The 27,144-nt window shown below is 47.3% G+C and overlaps 1 protein-coding gene across 1 annotated transcript in view; it reads left to right on the top strand.

Annotated features, from left to right (window-relative positions):
- The window catches only part of ITGB5 (integrin subunit beta 5), a 64,459-nt gene that overhangs the window by 33,367 nt on the left and 3,948 nt on the right, over positions 1 to 27,144 (top strand). The window contains exons 9-12 of the mRNA XM_068139026.1: positions 2,871 to 3,005; positions 6,353 to 6,782; positions 24,423 to 24,645; positions 25,356 to 25,459. Coding sequence (XP_067995127.1) covers positions 2,871 to 3,005; positions 6,353 to 6,782; positions 24,423 to 24,645; positions 25,356 to 25,459 — 892 coding nt within the window. The remainder of the gene's footprint in view (positions 1 to 2,870; positions 3,006 to 6,352; positions 6,783 to 24,422; positions 24,646 to 25,355; positions 25,460 to 27,144) is intronic.

The raw sequence follows: 27,144 nt of genomic DNA, 5'->3' as shown, positions 1-27,144 counted from the left end.
TTAGTGCAAGAAAATGAGTAAGGGCTTCTTTAGAAGAGTTTACACATCTAGAGGTCACATAGGCTTGTTCTGTGCTTTATGTGATCTGTAACGTTAATCTTTCCTTCCCCAACAGCTCACTGCATCATTTGGATATTCTCTTAGAGAGAATGCTTCCCAAAGCTTCACCCTCTGAGGAAAGGCAATGAGCAGCTAATGCTGCTAATGAGGCCCTGGAGGCACTGCAAAGCAAAAGCTCAGTTGTCCCAGTTTGCATCTTGAGGAAGGACAGTCTCATGGCTAAGGTGCTTGGTTGGAGTGAAAGAATTGAACATTCACTCCATGTTGACTTCACATGTGGCCTTAGAGCCTCCATTTGCCTCAGTTTCCTGGTGGTAACATGCATCCCTGGCCTCCATTTCACCACCCCTCAAGCCTTTGCAGAGAGAGATAAGCTGATTAAAAAACACTGGGGATTTAATGCCCCCACACCTTCTCCCTCCTCTTTGCTTGTGAACTTTCCAACAGTGCAGCTGGCATGGAACCATTAGGATGCTAAGATCATGGTGCCCCTTGGAAGCTGCGTGGTCTGCTGATGCTGAAGATGTCATCTTGTCTGTTCAGCTGGGTGATGGGTAGGGACCAAAACCCCTGAGTCTGCTGCCAGGAGCTGGCAGCTCCTGCCTGTGCTGCAGGCAGCCTGGGGCCACAGGAAACCTGGCACCTGCCCAGGCTGTCTCCTCTTGGTAGCTTTGTTTTCTTCCTGAAATGAAGGAGGAAATTCTCGCTATGGGAGAAGGCTAAAATTTCTGATTCCCAAGTGGGTGTGAACCGGTGTTATTCCTCATGGAAAGGAAAGTCTGAGCCTGGAGAAATCCATCATCTGTGACAAGGACTGTTCTCCTGTGGGGTGGCAGTGGCTGGTGCTCTGAGCCTAGGCTCAATCTTTCCAGTGTTTTGGCCATCTCTGTTTCTCTCTGATCTGCTTCCCATACTGTTTACATCAGACTTGCTCAGGATTTACGTTACCCTGAGATCCCTTTCCCCCATCACTTCATCTTTCATCTCCCCTTTTCTACTGCCTGGCAGAAGAAGCAAGAGAATTGGGACTGTTTTTTTTTTCTCTGCCCTCATTAAGGAAAGAAACCCTTCCCTCAAATTTCAATGCACCTGGGAAATGAAAAGGCTTCTGGATGTCTATGCCCAAGCTGATAACGACACCAGGGAGTTTCTTCCTGGGCGCATGGGCTGGGTTGGGACTGAAGGGAGCAAATAGGACACTGGTTTAAAAGACACTTTCTTAAACCCAGTCTAGGCAGGTCTCAGATGTGTTTCTTGTTACACCACTGCTGGGTTTCCCATGGCAGGTGGCCTTCACATCAGCTGCCTCTGGAGCTTCAGCCAGTTCAGGATTTCCTTGTTCTGAAATGATGCAGCCTTTGAATTTCCCCTGGGCTATAGCAAGCAGCTTTATTTCAAGCAGAGATATTGCTCTCTCTCAGGGACAGGCTCTTCCTTTGAGACTCTCCAGCACTCTCTGCACATCCTTGAAGGCACAGCAGTCAAGGGGGGCACTAAAAAACACAGCAGAAAAATCTGTAGTAGCCCTTAGTGGTGGCCATGGTGCTGTGAGAAGATATTGTGCTGTGTAATGGTGCAGTAGGTAATGATAATTAAAGGAATAGCTTTACTTTATAGGACTATTGAAAAAACGTGGCACTTGTATAAGAACACCAGAAGGGTCCATGCAAGGTCATGCAGAGGGCTGACCTGGTGTCCTGTCTTCTGCCATGCCCCAAATGAGATGCTCTGGGCAGGAAAATGAGAGGGTGTTTACCAGTGTGACAGCATCATGATGGATGCTCTGTATGATCCAAATTGCCACCCCATGAGTGGTTGCTCTGCTCAGCAGAGAGATGGGAAATTATTCCTTTCTTTCCTCAGGATTTGCCTGGCTAAAACATTTATTACCTGAGTGTTTCCCAAAGTTTCTGATGTGTGCACCATAGTTTTGGCTGGCAAGAGGTCTGAATTAGCACTTTTCCTTGGTCTGATCACTTTGGGAAGGGTTGAGGACAAGGGGGAGAAAGGGATGGAGCTGCAGGCTGGCTTTGGCAGAGAAATGTGTTTGTACAAAAGAAGCTCCATTTTGAAAACCTTTGTAGTTTTTGGACAGCATTCATGCAAAGAGAAAAAAATATCAGTTCCAGCCATTGGAAGAATTAAACAAAGCAACCTTGTTCTGACATAAGACTTACAAACTTGATGTTACGTTGACTTTAAAAGTCTGTGTGTGCAGCAGGGTGGAGAGGTAAGAGGCAGAAGAAAGAGATTTCTTACTTATTTTTCCCCCATGGTGGTGTTTCCAGGTGATGCATCTAAAGGCATACTGTTTGGTGTTTTCTCCTAAGAGCAGGACAGAGAGTTAATGCTATTTTACATCTTCTCTATGCTGTATGATAGATGTCACAGGATGACTGCCAGTGGAGAATCAGGCTTTGCGCTTTGCTACAGGGCTGGTTTATGGGGAGGAGGAGGTACAGGTGTGCACACAAAGCTCTGACCTTCATCTCAGAGTTGCTCCACTTGTGGTTGAGAATGTTTTCGTCTTCCTGGTTCTCCTTCATCCTTATCATTTCAATGCTTGCTACAGTGTTCATCACACCAATCCTGGAGGGTATAAGCCACCCACAAGGGCTATAAGCAGCTCACTGTGAGTCTAGTTCCATGCATCAGTGTCAACCCTAAATAATAGTGTGCTTGCAAGGGTGATTTTTTTTCATGCAAGTGCAGATGTATCCTAGCCAACCTGTGGAAACATCAGAAGAGACTCAAACAGATGAAAGACACCTTTAAGAACCTGACAATTTGCTTTCCCATTGTACTTCTAGAATATCCGGTCGAAGGTGGAGCTCACAGTCTGGGACAGCCCTGAAGATGTTGGCTTGACCTTCACTGCCACATGCCAAGATGGGTTGTCCTATCCCGGGCTCAGGAAGTGTGGAGATCTCAAGATAGGAGATACGGTGAGTCTGCCTTTTGGTCTGTCCCATGGAGAAGCAGTTTCACTCTGTGCTGCTCCTTACCTCTCTCAGCGAGTGGTCCTGGTACAGCTTTGCTCATCCTTCTCTGCTCTCCTTGTGCTGTGCCATGTTAATATAGATGCTCATGGAGAGTAACTCTGCTAGAAGTGGCTCTGGGGGGTATGGATTAACCCAGGGTCAGATGTAAGGAAGGAGGGAATCCAGGCAGCTTGTCCACAGCACCCTTAGCCAAAAGGTCTTGATCAGGCAGCAGAATTCAATAGTCAAGAATGGCCTTTTTTCACCTGTAATCCTAGGTGTCCACATCACACTCTCACCTGTGAATTCTTATTACTGTGGTGTGCTGGTCTCTTTCTGGTCTGTTAAATATTCAAGATTTTCTTGTTGCTGTTTGGGGATCCTGGTTTATATTAGCATCCCTGCTTGTATTACAAAGTGTGGCCAGCAGGACCAGAGAAGTGATTGGCTCCCTGTACTCCACACTGGTGAGGCTGCATCTTGATTATTGTGTTGTCTTTTGGGCCTCTCACTAGGAGGACACTGAGGTGTTGCAGCATGCCCAGAGAAGGGCAACAAAGCTGGTAAAGGGTCTAGAGTACAAATCTTATGATGGCTCAGGGAACTGGGATTGTTTAGTCTGGAGAAAAGGAGGTTCAGGGAAGACCTTACTGCTTTCTACAACTATGTGAAAGGAGTTTGCAGCAAGGTGGGGGATGGTCTCTTCTCCCAGGTGACAAGTGATAGGACAAGAGGAAACTACCTCAGGTTGGAGAGATTTATATTGGACATCAGGAAAAATTCTTCACTGAAGGGGTTATCAAACATTTGAACAGGCTGTCCAGGGAGATGGTGGAGTTGCCATCCCTGGAGGTATTATACTTGGTACTTCTGGTTTAATGGTGGGCTTGGCAGTGTTAGGATGGACTTGGAGATCTCAAAGGTCTTTCCAACCTAAATGATCCTCTGATTCTAATCTAAACCTGTCTTTTTCTGGAGTGAAGAAGTCATGGTTAACTTTGGAGGCATTGCAAAAAAAGGACTGGGTGCTCAGAAAGGCAGCAACCCTCTTCCTGTGTGTTCAGTTCCAAGGATTATCAGATGGCAGAATGGAATAAAAATACAACTTGCCCCTTAATGCCAAAAGTATACACAGTATAATCCACCCTATGCTTTTATATATGTGTGTATGTATACATACATATGTGCCAAGCTTTACTGTTTTAAATTCAATGTTGGTACAGATAAAGGAGTTGATGGGTTCAGACCAGTGGGGAACTCCCTCCCCTTCTCCAGGCTTTTACTGTCTGCAAGGACATGGGTGTGGATTTGTTAGCAGCCTGATTGCCTTATTTGAGAAGAGTGACTGTGCAAACATACCAAAGCCCTAAGTGCTGGGACACATAAAAATAGTTTGAAACACTCCACAGTAGCTGGATTTTTACCCCACCATAAAAGGATCATGCAAAGTGTTAAAGAGGATGGTGGCCTCTGCTTTTTTAGCTGACCTGACTGGATCTCTGATGAGTGGGTAAAAGCAATACCTGGAGTGTTGCACATGCCCTCCTTGTTCCCTCAGGAAAGCCTGAGCTCCCAAGGTAGCAGAGTTAATCTGGTGGTTGATCATGAGCTCCTGCCTTTGGCATGAGCAGGGGGTGTTGCTCTAGCTGCTGCAGATTGCACTGTGTGGGGGCTTGGCAGTGGGTGCAGCAGAGTGGTGATGCTGGTACATCTCCCATTTTAGGTGCACCTGAGTACTGAGGTGCCTGCACAGGCAGACATGACACAGGATCATGGGGATCCTGTCCCTCCATTCCCTTGCATTCTGCTTCTGTCTACCCCATTGCTTCCATGTGGATCAAGATCATGGGGATCCTGTCCCTCCATTCCCTTTTGTTCTGCTTCTCTCTATCCCATTGCTTCCACGTGAATCAAGATCTGACTCCTGTTAATAAAGTTTCCCCAAAGAGGATAACGCTGGCATTGGGCCTTAATCTGCTGGGGTTTAGTCCTAGGGCTGTGGGTGTCAGCAGGTGAAAGGGAGCAGGATTACCCTGATCTCCTTATTTTGCTTTCTGATCTCCTTCTCCTTTGTAATTTGAGCTCCTTGCCTAATTGCTTCAGGTTTTGGGAATGAGAGGAGGCCACGGGATCTTTCCTGGGAGTGAACTCTCCTAGCTGGAGGTTGTCTGCACTTCACCCTTGGCATGTGGGGCAGCGCAGGCATTAACAGGTCAAAGTGACCCCAAATGTCTGCAGAGAAAAATCATCCCCTCCTGAAGCCTAGGAAAGGGGCTCATTTTCATGGAACAGCTTCAGGCAGTGCTGACTGGTCTGAGACTTTCACCAAACAGCAGGATTAAACTGGGGGGCAGGCAAATGGCAATAGGACAGTCTTGGTTTTCCCAAGGAGAAAATCCCTGACACTGGACTGTAGCAGCAGAGAATGAGTAGAGGGGTGGTGTACAGCTGTATAATGATGTATAACCCTTTGTCCTAGTTTTGGCTGTGACAGAGTTAATTTTCTCCCTGGTAGCTGCTGCAGTGTTGTGTTTTGGTTTTAGTGTGAAAATAATGTTGATAACACAGCGATGTTTTAGTTGTTGCTAAGTAGTGCAAGTCCTAAGTCCGGGATTTCTCTGCTTTCCATGCTTTTCCTGTGAGCAGGCGTACAAGAAGCTGGGAGGGAACATTGCCAGGACAGCTGACCCAAACTCTCTAATCTTAATAGGAAGCATCCATCAGAAATGGTCTGTTTGCAGCGTGGTGTTAGCCTGGGGCTATGGGACTGACACACATTCTCTATGTGCAGACCAGGATTCCCATAAAACCTTCTCAATCCATGATCTTGTAGGCATCTTGGGCCCTTCTGCTGTGTTCATTAGATTCTTGATAGTGCTTAGTTTCACAGTTTAACATTTTAAATAGCTTGAAAACCAGGCTATTTGGTAGAGTCTTGCCCTGTTTGTTTCATGGGAATAAGTAAATTCCTTCCCACTTCTCAGAAACCAGTGCTCCCTGATGGGGAAAATCTCTGCTAACTGTAAAGAGTTTAAAAATGTCAAGGATGTCAAAACCCTTGTGGGACTTGCTGATGTTGGTGTATTGAGGTGCAGATGCCCTTGTGAGATCTACATTTCTTTTGCGGGTCCTTTGCACACCTGGGAGTGAAGTTTAATGTGCTGAGAGCGGTCCGGCTCTGGGTAATTGCCCCACGGCTTTTTCTCAAGACATTTGTGCTTCTCTCCTGCTTTCCTTCCTTCCCAAGACACTCTTTATGACCATTCTGGAGCCGTGTTAACTTACATCACAACTTGCCTCCCCACTGCCAGGTTTCCTTCGAGGTGGCCGTGGAGGCACGGAGCTGCCCCGCTGAGGACACCTCTCACACCTTCACCATCAAGCCTGCCGGCTTTCGGGACACGCTGGAGGTGATGGTAACCTACAGCTGCCGGTGCAGCTGCACCGGCCGGGCGGCGCCGGCCAGCGGCAAGTGCAGCGGCAATGGGACCTATGCCTGCGGGCTGTGCGAGTGCGACCCTGGCTACCTGGGGGCCAGGTGCGAGTGCGAGGAGGGCGCCAGCGCCGACATGCACAACGCCATGTGCCGGGAGGCAGAGGGCAAACCCCTCTGCAGCGGGAGAGGGGAGTGCAGCTGTAATCAGTGCCTCTGCTACGAGAGCGAGTTCGGAAACATCTACGGGCCCTTCTGCGAGTGCGACGACTTCTCCTGCGCCAGGTACAAGGGAATCCTCTGCTCAGGTAGGAGCCTTTCTTCCCTGGCACCCCCTGCTTTGCAGAGATGGGAAAACCACCCTGAAATGGGGAAGGCTGCTGGGATGGTGTGTGCAGGGTGTGGGAGGGGCGGCGCCGTCCCTGCCTGCTGAAATTTCAGTGCCCTGTTTCTGGAGGCATCTGCACTCCCTTTCTTTTCCTTACTGTGGTAGTTTTGGGCTGTATCTAGAAAATTTTCCACAGATCTTGAACAGAAAGTAATCGAATGTAAATAAATTACTGCTGGATGTAAAAAGGAAAATAATGTTAAAGTTTAAATACTCTCATTGACCAGAACAAGAGGACACAGTCTCAGGCTGCACCAGGGGAGGTTCAGGATGGAGGTCAGGAGGAAGTTTTACACAGAGAGAGTGATTGCCCATTGGAATGGGCTGCCTGGGGAGGTGGTGGAATCACCATCACTGGAGGTGTTCAGGAGGAGACTTGACAGGGTGCTTGGTTGCATGGGTTAGTTGATTAGGTGGTGTTGGATGATAGGTTGGACGCGATGATCTTGAAGGTCTCTTCCAACCTGGTTTGGTTTATTCTATTGGACAGATATGGTTAAGTCATGAGGTCTGAGGTAATGGATTGGACTTGATGATCTTTGAGATCTCTTCCAACCTTGGTGATTCTGCGATACCAAACATAAAAGTTAGTTTGGTGTAGTGACTTGCTCTCTTTTCACTTCCTTTGCTCTGGCAGATACTAGCTCTGGCTTCTGCTGGCTTTGCTGACCTTGGCTGCATTGCTTTGTTGTGGTTGAGATTAACAAACAACTCTCTGCCCTTCTCTCTCCTTTATCATGCGTGGGGGGGGGGGAGGGAGCAGGGAGGGGGAAGCTGTTGGTAGCCCCCTGGTTTGTCCAGGGGGCGTTCTTGTGTTGTTTATAAATTGTAAATGCATGTAAATATTGTATATTTTGTACATATTCATCACATTTCATTTTTAGATTGTAGTTTTGCTTGTAAATACATCTTCATGGTTTAGTCATCAGGTCTGTGGTGACAGGTTGGACTTGATGATCTTTGAGGTCCCTTCCAGCCTTGGTGATTCTGTGATTCATTTGCTTCCACTGAGGCAGTCTGGCAATTTTATGTTGTGGTGAATTTTCAACCCACCACACTTACAACAACAAAAAAAGGAGAGAGATATTTAAGTGCATCCCCACTAATGATCAAAAAGGGTATTATCCCCATCAGAAGTGAGCTTCCAGCATTTGAGTGAAAGGCTCTACTTGCAGACTTGGCCTCTGCCCAGGTCCCATGAAGATGTCTTATCTTTGGTGGTGTTATTTTGTCATAACCATGCACATCTCTTGCTTACTGAAGTAGATCCCTAGGAAAGAGTAAACCAGCTCAGGCTTGAATTCTCTGAAGCTTTTTGGTGTCTTCTTTAGTTTGGTTTCTTTCCTGTGTAGCCAGAAAACAGTCTTCTTTTAAAAGATTAAGCATTTGAAGCAATCCCCTGGTGCAGTGCAGGTGCAAGGAAAGGTTGTGTTTCAGTCTGTTCCTTATTAGAGAAAATCCATGTTAAAGATTCCTAAAGGCATTTTAGTTCTACATTTTTCTGCCCAAACATGTCATTCACTGGGCAAGATGTAGCCAGCTTTGCTTAACCAAAGGCAGAGGAGCTATTGAGCTGTGTTTGCTAAAATAGCTTTAATTCCCTGTGCAAGGTCACATAACTTACCTTGCACATAATTGCCTGGATTAGCCCCCTGACTTAATTCCCTCAGCTGGAGCTGGGCAAAAGGTTGTTCTTTAAAATTTGCCTTCTTTCAAGCAAGGAAAATATTTCCTTATCTGAAAATCTTGAGCTAAATTTTCAAGATGAGTGTAAGCTTGGAAAAAAAAAAAAATAGCTATATCTCATGTTTTCTTCAGGGAAGTGGTGAATTTTGTTGCTGGCTCTTTATCTTGCCCTTGCATGTTCCTGAGCTGTGCAGTAAGCAATGGGGCACCTTTGGGTTGCAAGTTTCTGGCTGTCTGGAAGGTTGTGCTGCTAGGCAAGCAGAGGGTGTTCGTGCTCATTTTCTTGTGGCTTGGCTGGTGATATTTCAGCACTGCTGAAGGTGGGGCAAGAGATGCCCCAGGTTTTGGCATTGCCTCAGGATTCCCCACTGCAGAGTAATGAGAAAGGTCAGTACTACCTCCCACAGTGACCACCCCAGGCCAGGAGAGCTGGGACTCTCCTTCCTGATACAGGAGCAGAAAGAGGAGTGAGCAAGCAGGGAAAAAAAAACAACTAAATGAAAGTAGATAGAGGAAAAATAGTAAGCTTAGCTGTGGAATCATTAAGAGCTGTGCTTCCTGGGGGTACTCCTACCCAAATGCAGTCTGTTTAATAGCAAGCAGGGGAATGATGCTATAAAAAGATGTTGGCATTTACTGGTGTAGTGGTTGGTAGTGCAAGAGGAGAACAATGCTTTGGTTGAATCTCCTTTTTGTCAGCAGAGTCCAACCTCTGCTGATCCACAGAGAAAATCAGTTGTGTGTCTTAGTTGCACCTGCTTTCTTCTGTCCCTGTGGAGGGCTTCTGGTGCTGGGAAAAGCAGCATGGCTACTTTGGGATTTGCCAGAGTTTTAAAAAGTAATTTTAAAGTCCTTTTTATAGCCACGAAAGAAAACAAAGGGTAGGCTGAGGCCAAGTGGCCTCTTTGCTCTAGGCATGGAATGGAGTCTGGCACGGCTTCTTGGGGTGGAGTGGTTCTCCCTGTGCCTCCTGGTATTTCTGTTGCTGCTGGTTTGTTTGCTTTTAAAAGAAGGAATTCCATCAGTTATGATGCTAAATCTGAGCTGCAGCAAGTGCCATGCTGATGACATAACATTATGAAATTTTGTCAGCCTAAGAGGCTTGGGGCCTCTTCAGCCCACCAAAAGCATCTGAGCTTACACAGCAAGCCAGAGACCAAAGCTGCCCTGAGCAAACAGCCCTCTGCTACACAAGCATCTCCAATGACTTCCAGCAAGTGTGTGCTCTCTCCTCCCTACAAGTAGGACCTTCTTTGAAAAGGTCTGTGTGTTTGGCTTGGCACTGAATGTCACAGCCCACCAGAACATGTAAACTTGGCAGCTAGGGGAGTCTGGATCACACCTCAGATGCAGGATGTCTCTTGGGGCAGTCACACAGGGTCCAGTTGCTGCTTTCGCTCCTGGAGGGGGTAAGAAATGACACCCTGCCCTGCCTCTGTCTTCTCCTGGGCACAATGTCTATACCTAAAAAGCCTCAGCAACCCAGCGTCTATCACTCTCAAAGACTGAATCCTACCCATCACCAACCAGCCTGGGCTTTCCTTCATTTTATGATCCAAAGTGAAGCTATCCCCATCAAGTCACTGCCATGACACAGGGCTGGGTGGCAGATTGTACTCAGACATCCTGTATTCCTGGCAAAAAGACAGCTAGGTTGAAATAGTCCCAAATAATCTTTGACCTTCTTGTCTCTTGGTACATGGTTCTCTGGCCAGCAAAAGCCTTTTCATTTCTGGCTTCATTTATAAATATTCACACCTCATTTTGTCAGCATTTGAGAGGAGAGATGACTGCAGATAGTGCTGTCTATGGCTCCTGTCCTTTTGTAGTCTCCTGTAAAGCAGAGAAGCAGAGTTTGGGTGGGAGATAATCTAAAGGAGAAGTAAAAATGTAATTGCTGTTAGTGGGAGGTTTAATGTGCCTCCTGCATCTGTGAGGCGGGCAGGAAAAGCAGTCATTTATAACATGTCATAAATGTTGACTCAAGTTCCATCCACTTAGTCATTGACAAGTGGCGTTTGTTCTGCTGATCCCTGAGTTCAATTAACATCTTCAGAGTAGCTGTTTCAAACCACTAATCCAGCTTCTGGAAGGGCTGTTGGGAATGGCTTGCAGAAGTCCTTGGTTCCTCCAAAAGGCATGCAGTAGCGTTAGCCATGGCATCGTGCTCTGACAGTGCAGGCAATCGCTTCCCAAACCCCTGAACGCTTTGCTCCCAGTTTTGCACCATATGGAGCAATTTCCCTCTTGTGCTGAGACTTTCAGCATATTGATCTTGCCTCTACTCTGAGATGTGGGTGAGTGTGGGAGAGGGACAGAGAGCCCTCCTGCCCACAGCCTGCCCTACTGTTTGCAGCTAGGTGGGGGAAGGGGCAGCTGGCTTCGGGGGCCCAGCAGCTTTTGAACCCCTTGGATGCCTGCCAGGCAGTTTGACAAAGGAGGAAACATCTCAGCACTAATTGCATTCCTGAAGGCCCCATAAAACTAGGTGGCAAGAGGGAGGAGAGGCCCTGGTGAGGGCATCACTGGTTTGCATCTAATGAAGAGAGACTGGCTCTCTGGAGGCCAAGCTTTCTTGGCTTCCATGCTACAAACCTATTCTTCTTTGGGGGAGCGGGGGGGATGCAGAGCAGTAAGACAGCATCTTTACTTTGGTGTCTCTAGAGAAACTTGCCCTTAACCTTCACCACTGTAACCCATCTCCCCACGTGGATGACATTTGTGCACTCCTAAGCCCAGATCTGCTGTTGTGCACCAAAACCTCTCTACCATTGAAACCACTTCAAAAACTGCTGAGGATGTACAAGTCGTCAGTATTTATTTCTGGATGCTTCCCTTTCTTGGTTTCATTAAATGGGGAAGCACTGTGAAGTTTTAGCCTGTACTAGGGCCCAGTCAGATATAGCTTTTCTGTTTGTTTTAAGGCAGCCTCAAATGAGAAATCTCACTCCCAGTTCTGCAATTTGTTTTTGGTGTTCCCCATCCCAGGCTCCAGGAGGGTGTTTAACAGTGCTGTGTTTGCAGGAGGTCTGGTGGGAGCATGGCTCTGGTGCCAGCACAGCGGTTTCTGGTTGTGAAATAGAGCCCCACGCGTCGAGAGCAGTGCTCATGTTTGGTGGTGCTACTGATATCTCCACCCTTGGGTTTCTGTTACTGTACAAATCAATGTTTCCAGGGATACATCTTATGGAAACAGACTTCTTTCCATACTTTTGCAGTTCATATTCACATACCCAGTGACAGTGCCTGGGCGGAGGATGCTAGTGTGCATCAGATGTGACAAGAAAGGTAACCCAGCTACAGCATTTTTTCCCTTGTCTTAATTATCTTCATTCCTACTGTGTAAACTTCTACCAGAAGTTGCTGTTAAGAAAGAAAGGAGTAGTATTTGATCTTTTAACCTCTGACATAAGGGTGATGAGTTGAGTGTGGTTTGGGGAGGAAGGGGAACTTGCCGGTGCCCACTGCCTGCACAATAAGCAAGTAGTAGTCACTGCCATAAGGGAAGAAGGTGGCCTGTGCCAAAAAGAGGCTAGAGAACAGAGCCTAAACCACATCTGCAATCTTTTCTTTGAAGTCATGTCAAGTCTTGTTATCTTTAGGGTTTTGACGTGAGAGATTTGCTGGGTTGTTGGTTTTTTTCTGTTTGTTTGGGGTTTTTTGACTTTTTTTTTTTTTTTTTTTAGTTTAGTTTGCATTAAAAAAATTGCACTGCCTGGTGAAAAATAAAATGAAGTGGAGTCCTGAAAGGGAGAAACCAAAGGACCATATAAGATGTGGAAGTTTGTTTGTTGCTAAGTGCTTGTTCAGCTGGGAGCCATGCGTCTGCAGAGGAGACGTGACTCCATCTCTGGGGTGTCTGCCCCACAGGTCAATCCTGCTCCAACCCCCCCCAGGCTGGAGGAGGGTGGGGAGCACACATCCACCAGCATTTTTAAGGCTCATTTTGGTGACAGAGAATGCATTGTCAGCTCGGGTCACTGCAGTGCAACCTCCTGGTACTGGTTGATTTGTTTGTGGCCCTTGTTATTAGCAGCAGGTGGGGGCTTGCAGAGGGCCAGGCAGTGGCTGTGTGTGCTGTTGGGGTTGCAGGGCATGGGAGGGTGGTTTGGAGTGAGCTTAACCTAGTAAAAATCTCTGAGCTGAAACCTTTTCTATAATGGTGGATTACAGGACTGTGAGTGCCTCTTTTTCCCCACTAAAGAGCAGGGTAGGGGACAGAGCTAAAAAGCAGTTGAAATTAGGCTAGAAAACAGAGAGATATCTAAATGTGTGGGGCCCATGGTGCCCATTAGTCCTTCTTAGCAGCCAAGAAACTTGATTTGAGGCATCTTGATGTCTCCTGCCTACAGAGCTGCTGCATAGCCCAGGGAGACCTTATGGTCAGAGTGAATAAAGAGGAGCACTGCAGCAGCATCTGTCTTTTAAAGATGTAGTCAAGACTTTGGCTGCAGGTTAATCCTAGAGCTTTCTAAAAACCTTTCTCCTTGCTGCATTGCTGTTCAGCCTTGGCTTTTATCACATGCTGCCTTTATCACAAGGCACTTGCACTGAGACATTTGTGTGCCTGTGTAGAAATGCATAAACCACAAATATCTTCCTGAATAAGAGGAAATAAGAAACCTCTGACTTGCCATGTCCTGCAGTAGTGGTGAACTGAGGCTGGAGCACCTGTGCCTGGTGGCACTGCTGGGTGGGCATCCCCTCTCCAGCTTACATCACCCCTTCCACCTGTGAAATTTTTGGCTCCAACAAGAATAGACTTCAAATGTGTGATAAGAAATGAATCAGACTGTGGATGTCTGTTACCTTTGTCAGGGTTAAACTGTGAAGCTGGGCATGTTCCACTCACTCTTGTCACATGGATTAGTGTAAAGAAATGTAAGGTTTAGGTCGGCTCTGTTTGTTCCCTCCCTGTGGGTCAGCCTAAAGAAATGTAAGGTCCGGGTCAGCTAGGTCAGGCACGGCTGAGGGCTGTGATGGGGATTAACTAGAAGAGCAGCCAAGTGAATTCACCTTCATCCTGCTCAGACTGATGCCATCCTCACCCAGGGAACATGCTCCCTGAAGATGCTGTTTGCCTTGTGTCCAATGTTGTTTGTCTGCATCTGAGCCCCAAAACAGAAAAACCTGTGTTCTTTTCTTTTTTTTTTTTTTTCCCTTTCTTTTATTTCTTTTCCCTTTCCCAATCATGTTTGTACAGACCAGATCTTTTGGAAGTCAGTTGTTGATATTCCTGCATTCCTGCTTGACCTCCTGCAGAGATGGGGGTGCATGACACTGCAACATTTTGGGGAGCCTGTGGTTGCCCTTACATGTGGGATGTTGGCTTTTAGGTCTCACTCCAGGGACAGGAGCTGCTCGTCAGCCCTGGGGTCACCCAGGCTGGTTCCCAAGATGCCTTCCTGAAAGCCTGGGTCTGCCCATGCTTGACCTGGGGGCAGTGACCTCCAAGAGCAACACTCAACAGTTCTCAGCCTTTAACAGGGAATGTCATTGAGAAACTCTGCTCTTTACAGCATGAAGAGGATGAGAAACCACAGGGACATGTACAGGATGTACTTACTTGCTGCAGGCAGCCCACAGCGCACTTCTATTTTACCCAGTGCTGGAGTGGCACCTTCTGTGGTGAGAAACCAGAAGACACACAGTCCTAGGCTCCCAAATACTTTGAAAGAGAGGCTTCCCAGGAGCTTTAGCAGCTGGCTGGCATTAACATCCTTTAGCAGTGTTTGAATTTTTCTTGCAAGCAATTCGCAAGTATCCACCACAGTTATTTTGGAGGACTATGATGAGGCAGAGAAATGGGGTCACTCATGCTGGTGATTGGTACCTGTCACCATGTGTTAGTGGACTGCTTGTTATTTTTAACAGAGAAGCCAGGAAGGATTTTTATGTTAAACATATTCTTTACCAGTGCAGGCTTTCTGGGTCATGCAGTCAGGCTTTGGCTTGGGTGCAAGCTGCCTCCTCGTGACAGCCATAAATCCAGAGAGGAAGGTGTCCCATAAATCACCACCTTACAAGGGACCTGTACTTAACACTGTCTTGCTGGCATCTGTGCAACCATCCTCTAGCCTCCCAACAGCTGTTTTGCTCTTTGCAGGTCTCTCTACCCTAAGTTACCAAACTCAGCAGCATGTCCCATGTGATTCTGGGTGCATTCATCTCCAAGATCCATGGCTCATGAGCCCAGTGCAGAGAGGGGCTGTGAGCATTCCAAATTTCATCCTCCTGAAGTCTCTCTTTCCCTGGCATGGACATCCTCAGTGTCCTTTTGGATGAGTGTGGGGGTGACTCTGTGCATGTGTTTCCTCACATCTCCAGTCCTGAGAGACTCCTGAAACGTCCCTGCTGCTCCCTCTCAGGGTATCATTTCCACCCTTCCTCTATCTCTCTCTTCTGCTTCCTCTCCAGATTTATTTTTTTCCTGTGAACATGGTTTCTGTTCTTGTTTCAATTTAATCCTCAGACATGTGCTGCTCTACTCCAAGAGCATGAATCTTCCCCATCCTGTTCCATGCCTGTTCAAGAGGCTGGAGATCCCAAGGAGTTCAAATGGCCACCAGGCTGGGGCAAATGGCATGGAGTGACCCTTGCTTGCTGGCCATGACCTGTGAAAGCACAGCCAGTGCTCGTAGCTGCAGTGTGCATATATGCCTGGTTTCCCCTCTGCTCTGCTAGTGACCTCCCGTATTGCCTGGTGCAGCCCCTGTGTTCCAGGTCAGAAGTGGTGGCTTCTCAGTGCAGGTGGATGAAGCTAGAATGCTCTGGACTTGATGTAGGCACTCCTCTGGATTTCTTATTCAAGAAATACATGCAGCATTAGGTGTTACACCACCAGGCATTACCATTATGTTGTTGCCTGTGAAATATTATGGGTTATCTTGAATTTGAACTTGGTGATCCTCATGGGCCTCTTCCAACTCAAAGTGTTTTATGATCTTTGCATAGATTTCTCACAGGAACACAAATGATGTTTCCATTCATGCTTCTGCTCAGCACTGTGTTTATTCTTCATCTTCCCTTGTGCTTCTGGCAGCAGTTATACACTGCCTGCCCTACCTTGCTCACACCAAAGGCTTATGTTGGTTGTTCACATGAAAGAGCAATTGGGTTGGACTTTCTTTCCCCAGCGTATCTCATACTGCTTTGCCAGAGTTTCCATTCCTGGCACGAAAGGGCAAGGCTGCCTTTTGTTGCCCCTCCTTTCCCTCTGCCTGGGCCCTCGCTGCTGTCAAAGTCTTGCAGCTCTTCCCAAATCTGGCAGCAGCTCCTTGGACAACCGACCCACACAGAGCGCTGCTGTTCCTGCCTCTTTTCACTGGGGTTTCTCCTTGTCCTTGAGCGGACCTTTTGCAAGCGTTAATGCATGCTAATGAGGCATTAAATGCGAGGGCAGACTTAAAGAATAAAGCGGTGACGTCTCTGACATCTTTATGGGAGCCAGAGCTCTGTCTGTGGGTCTCCACTCTTAAAGCTGTGCAATGTGTGAGGGACAGCTGAAGGTGTGATCTGATGGTGCATGCAAGTACTCAAACCCCACTGTCCTGCAACTGCCCCCTCCCATCACCAGGAACCTCCTATCTCAGACAGTAGAAAGCTGCAAAAGGAAGATGAACTCTGGAAACACAGTGCATTGCCTATTTGCTCCCCAAAGAAACAGCACAGACTTAGAACTAATGCACTTAAATGCTCTGCCTTTGCAGACAGCATCCCAACAAGTTTGGTCCTCATTACAGTCGTTAGCCGATATAAGCGTTTGGACATGGGTGCTGTATTGGGGTTTAGAGGCAGATGGAAGCCTAAAACCAACAGGTGAGTGAAATTCTGGGTCTCTGCATTTCTTTTTGACATGTGCTGACAGCCCATGAATTTTTTCCTGATTTAGTTTAAAAAATTTGAATTTGAGACAATTGACCTCGAGGGGAAGTATAGCACAGGCTGTGAGTTCAGTCTTTCTCCTTTTTTTGGCCTTATTTTGCATGATACTCTGTTTTCTTCCAGCTTCTTTGGGAAGGGAGACATCTATTCCAAAAGCCACGGACCTTTGGTGAACTTGAACCAGATTATGTGTTTGCATCCAAACACAGAACTGGGCAAGGCTCCCACAGCACTGGATTTTGCAGAGAAAGCATCTCTCTCTGCTCCAGAGCCCACTCCTTTTAACAAACTCCAGCTGAAAGGGCATTCAGCCCGCTTGGCAGAGTAGGAATTATCCTGCTTTTGATTTGAAAAATGGGCCTGACCTGTAGAATTCAGCCCTGGAGCACAGGCATTTGAGATCCTGAGCTTAGTTTTAGAGCCAAGCTTTATTTTTAAGCATAAATCTGGAGGGTTTTGGGTGGAAGGAGATAGTAGGAGCCTGTTTGGATATTAGAGCAAGGAGACAGCTCATCCTTTCTATAGGCACCATGCATCAGTGAGATGGTTGCAGCACTGTAGCTTTTCTCAAGTCCTTTATTTGCATTTCATCTAGTACATGGTCACCATATGTCCCTTCCTTTTCCTAAATCTTCCAGAGCTTCATGGTGACAGAAGCTGAAGGCTAAATGTGAAGTTGTCTAAGTGCACCTGGGATAAGAGATGGACCAAGAAGTATATAAGCTGGGGAAAAACTCCTGAGTGTTGGTGGTACCTGGGCAGGGTTGGGGGAGCCAAGTGGAGATGTCTTTGTCAAAAACAAAACCTTCTTTGACAGCTTTTTTTGGGGAAAAGGAAATAAATGGGAGAAGCTGCACTGAGAGGGTTTTGTGAGCAGGTCTCATCTGTTAGGGAGCTAGAGAGTTGGCTGGAGAGAGGAAAGGCATCAGTACACCCCATGGAAGACCCCATAAACACCTGCCTAACAATGAGTGGAAGTCAGTGGAAAAGGACAGCAGTACTTTTGGAGTTATAGGATTGGAGTGGAACACAGGAGGGGACAAAAAGTTGGGGATCCCCCCCTATAGGCATACACACACACATCTGTCTTAGGGAATGGTATGAATTGTTAGGAGTTTCTGCGGTGTCTTCCATATCAGGTGCTTAAGGGTGACAATGCCAAGGATGAGGAGGTGTCCAATTTGATGGGATGGAATTTAGACCCATGGCTCGAAGGGAACCAGCACATCCATCCTGATTCTCTCTGCCGAGGATGAAGCTGCGCTTCTCAGGGAGCAGCCCTCACCCCAAATCACTCCCTGCATCAGTAGCAAAGTCAGCAACAGGACCTAAAAGCTCCAGTTATCAGCTCTGGGTGTCTGTCCAAAAGGCCACGTGCGGCAGACTCAGCTGAGGTGCTAACAGAAGCAAAAGACAAGAGATTCATGGAGTGCTGAGCTCACTTTGGAAAAAAAGGAAGGCTTTATTTCAAGACATGCAGCTTAGATCTCCTCCAGGAAATGACTCCTCATTCCCCCTTTTGGCTTTCTGGTGGATCATCAGCCGTATCTCATGACTGTGTTTCAGCTCTGCTTCTGTAGCAGAGGAGGAAAATGAGGAAAGGCTGGCCAGGGCTGCCGCAGGAAATCCGCCTGCCCCTGAGCGCTTTCATCTGCCTTCATGAGACAGCAGTTTCCAAAGCCTTGTTTCCCCTGCCCGGTTCTCATTTAACCCAGAAGTCCCCAAGTGAGTGAGAAATTGTGGGTCTGCAGGGTTTTATTCTGTAATGGCAGTGCTGCAACCTGGGGGATGCTGGCAGCAGCGGGGGGCTGGTGGCAGGGCTTGTGCTATCCAAGGGTGAATTAGCAGCTCAAGCATTTATTTATTCCTTCACCTTTGGTTTCATTAGTTTGCATCTCTGCTGCTATTTTTGATGAGTGGTGAGCTCAGGCAGCACTAGGATTGAAATGAAGGTTTAGTGAAAGCCTTGCCAATTCTTGGCCAAACCTGTATGCTTCAAGGGTATCAATATCCATTGAAATTAGTGCAATGGGAAGATAGGCAGATCCATGGTGTCTGGTGTAAATAACATACAGAAAAGCACTAATGACTTATTTCTAGCTTCTTAGTGTTTGTTGTGTTGTTTCAGTATGGCATTGTGGATTAATGAGCATGGGCAGACTCTCTTGTGGTGTGAATGGAGGCGGCCGGTGGACGCGTTTCAGTTTACACAGAGACACTCGACATTTGTCTGTCCTTGTTTATACACTAACCTCCTTTTCACAAGGAGGCTGTTATGCTCAGTAGGCTCCAGGAGTTGGGGATGCTCCTGCCAGGCTGCCACTCTTCTTTTTCCTGCCAAACGGGGGTGACCTGGGGAATGGATTCTAAGCCCATCCTTAGTATTTAAAATTTCCTGAGCTCTCTCTGACTTCCCACTGCTGCTGACCATCTGGCAGCAGGGTGGTGCCACGAGCCTGAACTGTGCCACGAGCCTGAACTCTGCCACGGGCAGGCTGCCTCGCCATGCCTGGCCTCTTGATGTGCAGTGCTGGCTCCTTTGAGTCATGGAAAGAGATCAGTGTCAATAATTTATTTACCTGAGTGGGCACTGTGTCCCGTCATAGCCCTTCCCAAATGGAAAGGGCTGCATTTTCCAAGTGTTCAAAGCCTCTTCTGCTGCCCTTCCTCCCACTCAAAACATCCCTTTCACAGAGCCTCTCTTGCAGATTTGTTGAGCATTTTTGTTGAGAGATTGTCCAGCCTGGTACAAAACTGATGTTGAAGCAGTGACCTGTGTTAGTAGGGCTGTGTTTCTTCTTCTCTCATAAGCAGCTGGTTTTAATGCTAACAATGCACAAAACTTGTGGCTTCTGCATTGAAAGTCTCCAGATGATGGGCCCTGCAGCCAGGGCTCCTCAAAGGGATGGCACCAGGGAACCAGGAAATTACTTGCCATAACTTATTTCTGTTAGGTGGTTTTTCTGTGGGGTTTTTGTAGGTTGAGGGTTTTTTTTGTGTTTTGTTCTTGTTTGTTTGTTTGCTTGTTTTGAACTAGTTGTTCAAGTAGCCAAAAATGACAAAAGCACGGCGTCTTGAAGGCCCTGACACGAAGCCTGGATGTGAGCAGGGAGGCACAGAAATAAGTTGCTTGTTTTATTTGGAACAAAGTCAAGTATGACCTTTCCTCTCCTGAGTGCTCAGAAAACAAGGAACTGGCTTTAAAATCCTGAGGACTATCTTCATTTGTTTTTTTTTCCTCTATGGTAGGCACATAAATTTAGTTTTCTAGGTGGGGGAAAAAAGGGAGTGTTGTAGGGGCTTGTTTTCAAACCCTTTCTCCCTCTCCATATAAGCTGGGATAACTTTTTACTTCTTTTGAAAGAAAGGTGATATTTTTTTACATAATGTTGTGGCTCTTCCATAGTAGGGGGCTTTAGGAAAGCCATCAGAAGTCCTAGTGACAGGGCTGTTAGTGTGTTGATTTTCAGACCTCCTGGCACAGCAGCAGTCGGTGCAGTTCCTAAAAGGCAAGGATTTACCATGACAGACAGATGGGCTGTCCTGCTGAGTGCTTTGCCATACAGAGTCCTGCTTTGCAGCTTGCTGTCAGGAAGCCTGGGATGAAATCAGGGTCAGAGACTGGAAGTTCCTGCCAATAGCCAATAGCTGCTATCTCTGTTCCTGCTCGCCGGCAAGGACCCTGCTCAGTGACCAGAGCCACCGCAGTGCTGCTGTCAGGCTGCCAAGCCAAGCTTGCATGGTGCTGGGGTGAGAGGGCAGGGGGCTTTAGTCCATGGTTATCATCCTGGCAGACAGTTGAGGGGGAGAAGCAGAGGTGACTGGGGGTGAAACAAGGACGGTTGGGTGTCCTGCCAAAAGCCTTTGGAATGACAGTGAGACATGCAGCCCAGACGGGCCATGGCAGCAGGCTGGGGGTGTATTTTGGGGTGGGGTGAGAGACAGAGGGACCAGGTGGGCTGCAGGCCTCAGTCTGCTTTGGTGGCGTCCCTGGAAAGAGTGCATTCAAACAGCAGTGCATCCTGTGGCTCCTACTCTGCTGGATCCCAGACTATTCCAAACTTATCGTGGGGACTGTTCTCCCTCCTCAGAAGCATTGCTTTCCTCTGTTACACCCTCCCAGCATGTTTCTGCAGCCACTCTGACATGTGTTTTTTGTTAGCCCCCCAACAATCACGAGCTGGCTGGAAAATATATTATCAAATTCAGAGGGAGCATTTCATTTCCCAGTTAGATCTGGATCTTTTAAATATCTAAGCTTGTCTCATTTCAAGGATGGGGACAGAAGAAAACATTTCTTGTTATGCTTGGAGAACATAATTAATGTCTTTTGGCCTTACAAACCTGCTTTATTTCTCTGAACTCAAAGGGTTCCAGGAAGGTAAAGTCCAGGGTGAAGTTCTGCACTCTAAGACTTGCTCTGGTGCAGAAGTGTCTCGAAACACACCCTTCTCGAGGACATATTTTCATCTTGGAAATGAAACTGGGAAGTGAAAATAGGTTCATCATCAACATAGTGGTGGAAAGATTACTGCAGGCATGATCTTACATGGCATTTAGACTGCTGAACCACATCAGCACTGTGTGTGACTGTAGGATAGCTAAGGCTGGTAGCATGCAGCACATTTTACTGCAAAATAGGAGAACCAGGTAGCATTCTGCTACAAACCTCAGCTCTGGGTCACCATCACCCAAAGGGTTGCTGCTACATTACCTTGAGGCTCCTCTCAGGTGGTCCCCTGAGTGAGAGAATGAAGCGGATTCACATCTCCAGTGCTCCAGGTGGACGTCATGGCCATATGAGAAACGTAGCTCACATTTCTCAAGTCTTCAGGCTGTGTGGGAGATAGGTGGAGAGCACCAGAAGTGGAGCTCATGCTGCCTGCAGGAGTGGCCACTCAAGCTGACTCCAGGCAGTGAAGATTATAACATCTTTGCCGTTGAAAGGTCAACACGAAAATTCCCGCTCTTGGCACATTACCCATGGAGAGCTTCAGCTAGTGACTTCTTGCATGTTGAGCCAGTGTGGCTGAGGCAGAGAACATATTTCAGTGTTTTTATATTTTTAAGTTCACACCCCACACTTAGTCACCCTCCTATAGAAGGGCTTTTTCTTCATCTCCTTCAATAAATGAAAATGCCTGCTTTAAATGCTGTTTCCTAAATTTTCCAATCACAGTGGCTTAATAAGATGCATTATTTGGAAATGGCTGTTTCCCTTTCCTGGAACAGTCATTCCAGGCTCCATCCTCAGCCTGCCAGGTGCTGGAAGTGAGGTGCAGTCTTTCTAGCCGCCTCAGCTGCCTTGGCACTGACAGCTTTAAAACCTGTGGGTTTTAAACTGGGTGATGTGAATGCAACCAATTTGCTTCTCTTGGCTCTCACAGCTCAGCTTCAATCAGGAGCACGTTTACTAAATGCTACAGACATGGAGTCCCAATGCCAGATGCTTTGGATTCCTTGAGACAGTGCCCGTTAAAGAAAACCATGATTTACATCTAATTTGGACACATGCACTGCTATGGAGACACCAAACTTACTGTGTGTGAAAGGCCACTTGCACTAGCTGCAAATAAAAGCCAGCCACCCCATTTGGTTTGCTTGTGGAGTGGAGGGCCCCATGCAGCAGCACTGCTGGGTGTAGCTGTGTCCACAGGCTCAAACACAGAGCATTGTGGAGAAAGGGTAAAGCAAACCTGTCTGCACTGATGTGTCTGCAGAAAGGGCAAGGCTGTCATTGTGAAGGCAAACAGAGAGAGGGATCTTTAATCTCCATCAGATGTAGGCACGGATGGAGGTCACCACTAGGGATCTTGTAAACATAGTCTCCTCTGTCTAGAAATGCTTGAGTTTGCAGGCTGAATCCAAAGCAAACGGTTGGGGTGCAAGAGGCTGTAGGAGGGCAACTGGAACATATGAGATGCCTGGTAAAACAGAAGGTGTTCCCATGATTTCTGGCAAGGGCTTGACAATCCACAGCCTGTCTGGTAAACTCAGAGCCATAGGAGAGGAGGGAGATGAGCGGGTTTGTGCCAATGAAACGAGCGTGTATATAATTTGTCTTGTCTGAGGCGCTTGAGACTGTTTATAGTGGGAAAGCTGAGCTGTAATTAGGTTGCTGATGAGCCTTGTATACAAACCCTTCAGCTCTATAAACTATGTCTTCAAAGGCAGCCCTTCTCCTAGGGCCCAGCCAAGGAAGAATTTGAGCAGTATTTCCAGGGAGCTGATGGATGCTTTTCTCAAACCAGATGCTCAGCAGCCAGCCACTTAACTTGCCATCACTGGAAGCTTTGAAGCCTGTTGACTTACTCAGCCCTTAGCTAAACCCCAAGGAGATGCTTCAGCAGAGAAGTGCCCTTCCTGGGTCAGTTTCTTCATCTATCTTTGCTGAGAGCTGTCATGAGCCACTCCCTGAGGGAGGTTCAGCTGCTCCCAGCAGCCTTCACAGCACTGGCTGGGACATACAGGTCTTTCTTGGACACAGGATGGTGCTTTTTTCCTTTTCTTTTCTTTTAAGATGTTTTAAGGTTTTCTGGAGTATTTCTGAAATAAAACTGTTAGGAAAGAAGGGTTGAAAAGACCTAATGCAATGGTTGACCTGCCAAACTTTTTTTGCCGCTAACCCCTGTGTTTAAAACCAGCAAGGAAGCACTGTTCCATTCCCATCTTCCTATCTCTTGATGTAGACAGAGAAAGGAGAGATTAATTCATACAAAACATCACCCAGCCCAGTTCATTTGGAAGCCCTCACAGGAGCCCCCTTTTTAACACCATTTGGAGTGCTTAGCAGTAATATTGATCTCCAGAGCTCAGGGTCCACAGTGGATAAGGAAGCCTGGAGGAAGAGAAAATTTCTTGTTGAGTGGTGTGGCCTGGAGAGGGTTAGACTGGAAGTGTAATGAGGACTTGGGCCCCCATTTACTGACACAGTGTCTCTGCTAGGAAAATCCAATGCTGTAGCAAGACTCAACAGAAATCTGGCTGCAGCCTGGCTGTACCACCTCTTGTTTGGCTCATATGCTGAGCAGCAGGATCACATCAACACAGTGGCATCCTCTGGAGCCCTGAAGTGTTTGGCTGCCCAGTGGCATGCCTCTGAGATGGACACATCTGTTTTCAGAAGCAGTGTTTCAAAAGCTGCTGCCAGAGACCCTTTGTCAGCCTGAATATTTTTGCTCCTCCAGTAGCAGTGGAAATAACAGTGCTGAGCTGCACACAACCCTCCTGGCTCAGCTATGTACCAGGGATGCTGCTCACTTTAGGAGGAGGTGGGAGGTGTAGTGCTCTGCAAAGCCCAGTTACACAGTGTTAAGCAGAGCTGGGGAGTATTCAACCTGAGAGTAAGAAAGGCTGATGACAACACATGGCTGAACCATGCTCTCACGTTCGCTTGTTGGTGACAAGAACTGTGTGGTGGCGAGCCAGGAAGGTGCAAAAGGGTGGCCTGAAAAGAGGGGCGTACTTGAGAACCCTCATCTAGAGAGGGGAAAATATGAGTAAGAAGTTTGACACCTGGCTGAAGCATGTGGTTTACTGTCGTGCTTGGGCTCTGCAATAGCAAATGGTTCATCTTCATGTGGACTTGGGGTGGAAGTCATCTTCCCTGCCTGTAGGCTGTGCTTGCTCAAAGAGAGCTGCCCTGCTCTCCCTGTGGTCACCATCCCTGCTAGTATCTCCTAAGGGCAGTCTGTGCCCCTGTTCTGGCCTCCTGGTCCCACCTAGCAAACGAGAGGTGCCCATTTGTCTCAAGTGCCTCTGGAGAGAAGCTGGAGGAGCTGTGGGCAGGTATTTATAATTGCTAACTGTAAATAATAATTTGATATCTAGATGTTTCCCATTGCCATCTGTTTGTTACTCTGCCAAGCAAAGTATCTCTGGCAGCTTTTCCTGCTGGACTGACTACTGTTTTTGCCTGCACGGGCATATCTGCAGTGCTCAGCGCTGTCCCAGGCTGCTGCTGACACCTTCTCACTGTTTTTGCCTCCAGGTCACGGAGAGTGTCACTGTGGGGAGTGCAAGTGCCACGCAGGTTTCATTGGGGACAATTGCAACTGCTCCACCGAGACAGAGGGCTGCGTCTCCAGCGATGGGCAGATGTGCAGCGGCAGGGGCACCTGTGTCTGTGGCAAGTGCCAGTGCACCGAGCCTGGGGCTTTTGGAGATACCTGTGAGAAGTGTCCCACCTGCCCAGGTGTCTGCAGCACTAAAAGGTACCCACAGAGGGCCTCGGGAGGGACATCGTGCTGGTAGGGAGGGCAGGTCTTTAGTTCCTGGGAAACTTTTCAGCTAAGTAATTACTCCTTGTTCATTTAACAGGGGTGATTAGCCCTAGAGAAGTCTGCTGCTGCTCAAAACTCATGTTAAACAACCTGAGAGTATTTCAGGTAGAGAAGCAAAAAGATGTTTCTACCCAAGTCCTTGTGCAGGTTTATATCCCTGTTCATTTCCAATGCTGTTCCACTTTGCTGTCAACTCCAGTTTTGCTGTGCCCTGAGCTGCAAATACCTGGGCCCAGAGAGCTGCAAGATGCAGATAAGGGAAGGACAGGGATGATTGCCTACCTTGTAGGGGTGAAGGTGTCCTGGGTGTCAGCCTCAGACTGGCACAGAGCAGCAAATCTGTCTGCCTTAATCTTAGGAAGGATGGATTTTGCAGTAGGTGATTGTAGCATGGGGCACAACATGCTGCCGGCATGCAAAGGGCAAACATACCCCAACCTACCAGCTGTTTGCACCTTCATTAAATCCACCCCTAAGAATAAATCCATCCTTGAGCTGGAGGTTCTTGGCCCTGAGGTTCCTGTTTCCTTGTAGGGCAGATGTGCAGCTTCCAGACCAACACCCAGGGAGTCCCTTTGAAGATCTGTCTTCATGAAGTTTCTGACAGGTGCTTAATTTTCCCCTTCTGTGTCTTTCTGCAGGGACTGCATTGAATGCAAGCTATTTAACTCAGGAAGACTGGCTGATAACCAAACCTGCCAAAAGCACTGCAAGGATGAGATCATCACCACTGTGGATGTTCTTGGTAAGTAGGCAGCAGCAGGACTGCAGATGATGGGAGCCCATGGCTGTGGCATGGAACTTCTCTTAACCAGATCAAGACATATTTGTAAAGAAAGCCTCAGGTGAAACCTGGTGTTTAGAAATGTAGATGTGTATGTAGTGTGCAGATGTGGTATGTGTGAGCCTCATTCCAGGCTGTAATCTATATTTAAAGTAATAAATCCTTTGATTTTTAAGTAACATCTTAAAAGCAAGGTGTGTGAGGACCACTACTGGCAGTGCAAGGAGCAAAAAGAGTAGAATGAGGATCAGATAAAACAGATTAGATGAGCTGTGGGAGAGTAACAAAGGATTAAGTATCACCCAAAAAAGGCATTCTCTAATTGTCTCATTTCTTTGGTGGAAGTGACTGCTAAAAGTTCCTCTGGCAAGTTCCTCTCCTATATTTGTATCCTCTTCTGAAGGTCACTCCACACCAGTGTCCCTTAGCAGGTGACTTTTCCCCTCTTCTTTTGAAGCTCCATTTTGGGAGTCCCTGGTTTCTCTTTGGTGAAATAGAGGGGACCCAAACTGTGACAACTTTAATCCTCACCCTGGCCTTAGTTATACCCTTTGGAGGGATGAAGAGAGATCACGCAGAGATAAATTACTATCCACATCTGACATTTCCTCATCTTCCCATAATTTATAGAGGAAGGAATGCTCCCTCCCTCCCAAGCTGCCTGCAGGCAATGTTTTTCCCATTGACTCCTCTCATATCCAGTGTCTAGCTTTTAAATTATGACCAGTGGGGTTTCCTACCTTTCCCTTTGGGACACTTGCTCTAGTTCTCTCCATCCTCCCTACAGTTTAGTGGGGAGCACACCTACAGCAGCACACTGTGAGAGGTTACAAGGTACTTACAAACCACAAAGTTCCTTTCCAATGCCTGGCTGCTTATGTTTCTTAGGAGCTCATTTCTCCTGTCTGGGTGCTGCACCATGCCAAAGCCAGCTATGTGCTGACTGCACCCCAGGAGATGAGACGGGGCTGTGGATTGCCAATGTCCTGCATGGCTGAGAGAGGGGGAAAAATGTAAAAAGGCCTCAAATTTTAGGTTTGAGACATTTTTGGGAGACCCTTATTCTTCCACTGAACTATTGTAGTCAGATTGCAGGTGGTGCTGAGCTCTTGGTAGCTCAGGGCACTCTGCAGCTCGGAAATCTGGGCTGCTGGGGCAAGATGTAAAACTAAATATTCCTTGTGAAAGTGCTTGGAGACTATAGACTTCTTTACAGGCAGACTCAACCAAATGCTGGTGTTCCTGTATGTAGCACTTGTTAAAAGTCCCTGCTGAGAGGCTGAATGCTGGTATTTGTCACAGAAGACATAGGTCTGCATTGTCCTGGATAGGATGGAAAACAGCTGTACCTGAAGGAACTAAGATTTGCTGCCCAACTGAGATTTGCTCTTTAATTCAGAAGGGTATCAGTCATGGGAGTTTTATCAATTTTAATCTAATTAGTACTTTGATTTGTAGCAATCTGCAGTTCTCCAGCCCTGCCCTTGATACTACTGTGTAGGCAGAGCAGGTTGTCCTGTCCCAGGGTAGGAACAGCTGGGGTTTATCCAGCATCCCAGTCAGGACCCATGAGAGGGACAGTTGCATCTGGGCTCAGAGCTGTTGAAATGGAGTCCATTAATCATTCTACTTAAAGCAGGTCAAAG

Source organism: Melanerpes formicivorus, unplaced genomic scaffold (genome assembly GCF_026170545.1).
Source record: "Melanerpes formicivorus ecotype bairdi unplaced genomic scaffold, bMelFor1.0.p_v2 SCAF_5, whole genome shotgun sequence".
NCBI classification, from domain to species: Eukaryota; Metazoa; Chordata; class Aves; order Piciformes; family Picidae; genus Melanerpes; species Melanerpes formicivorus.
Note: the sequence above shows the minus strand (reverse complement) of the source record. Positions and strands in the feature narration are given on the sequence as shown.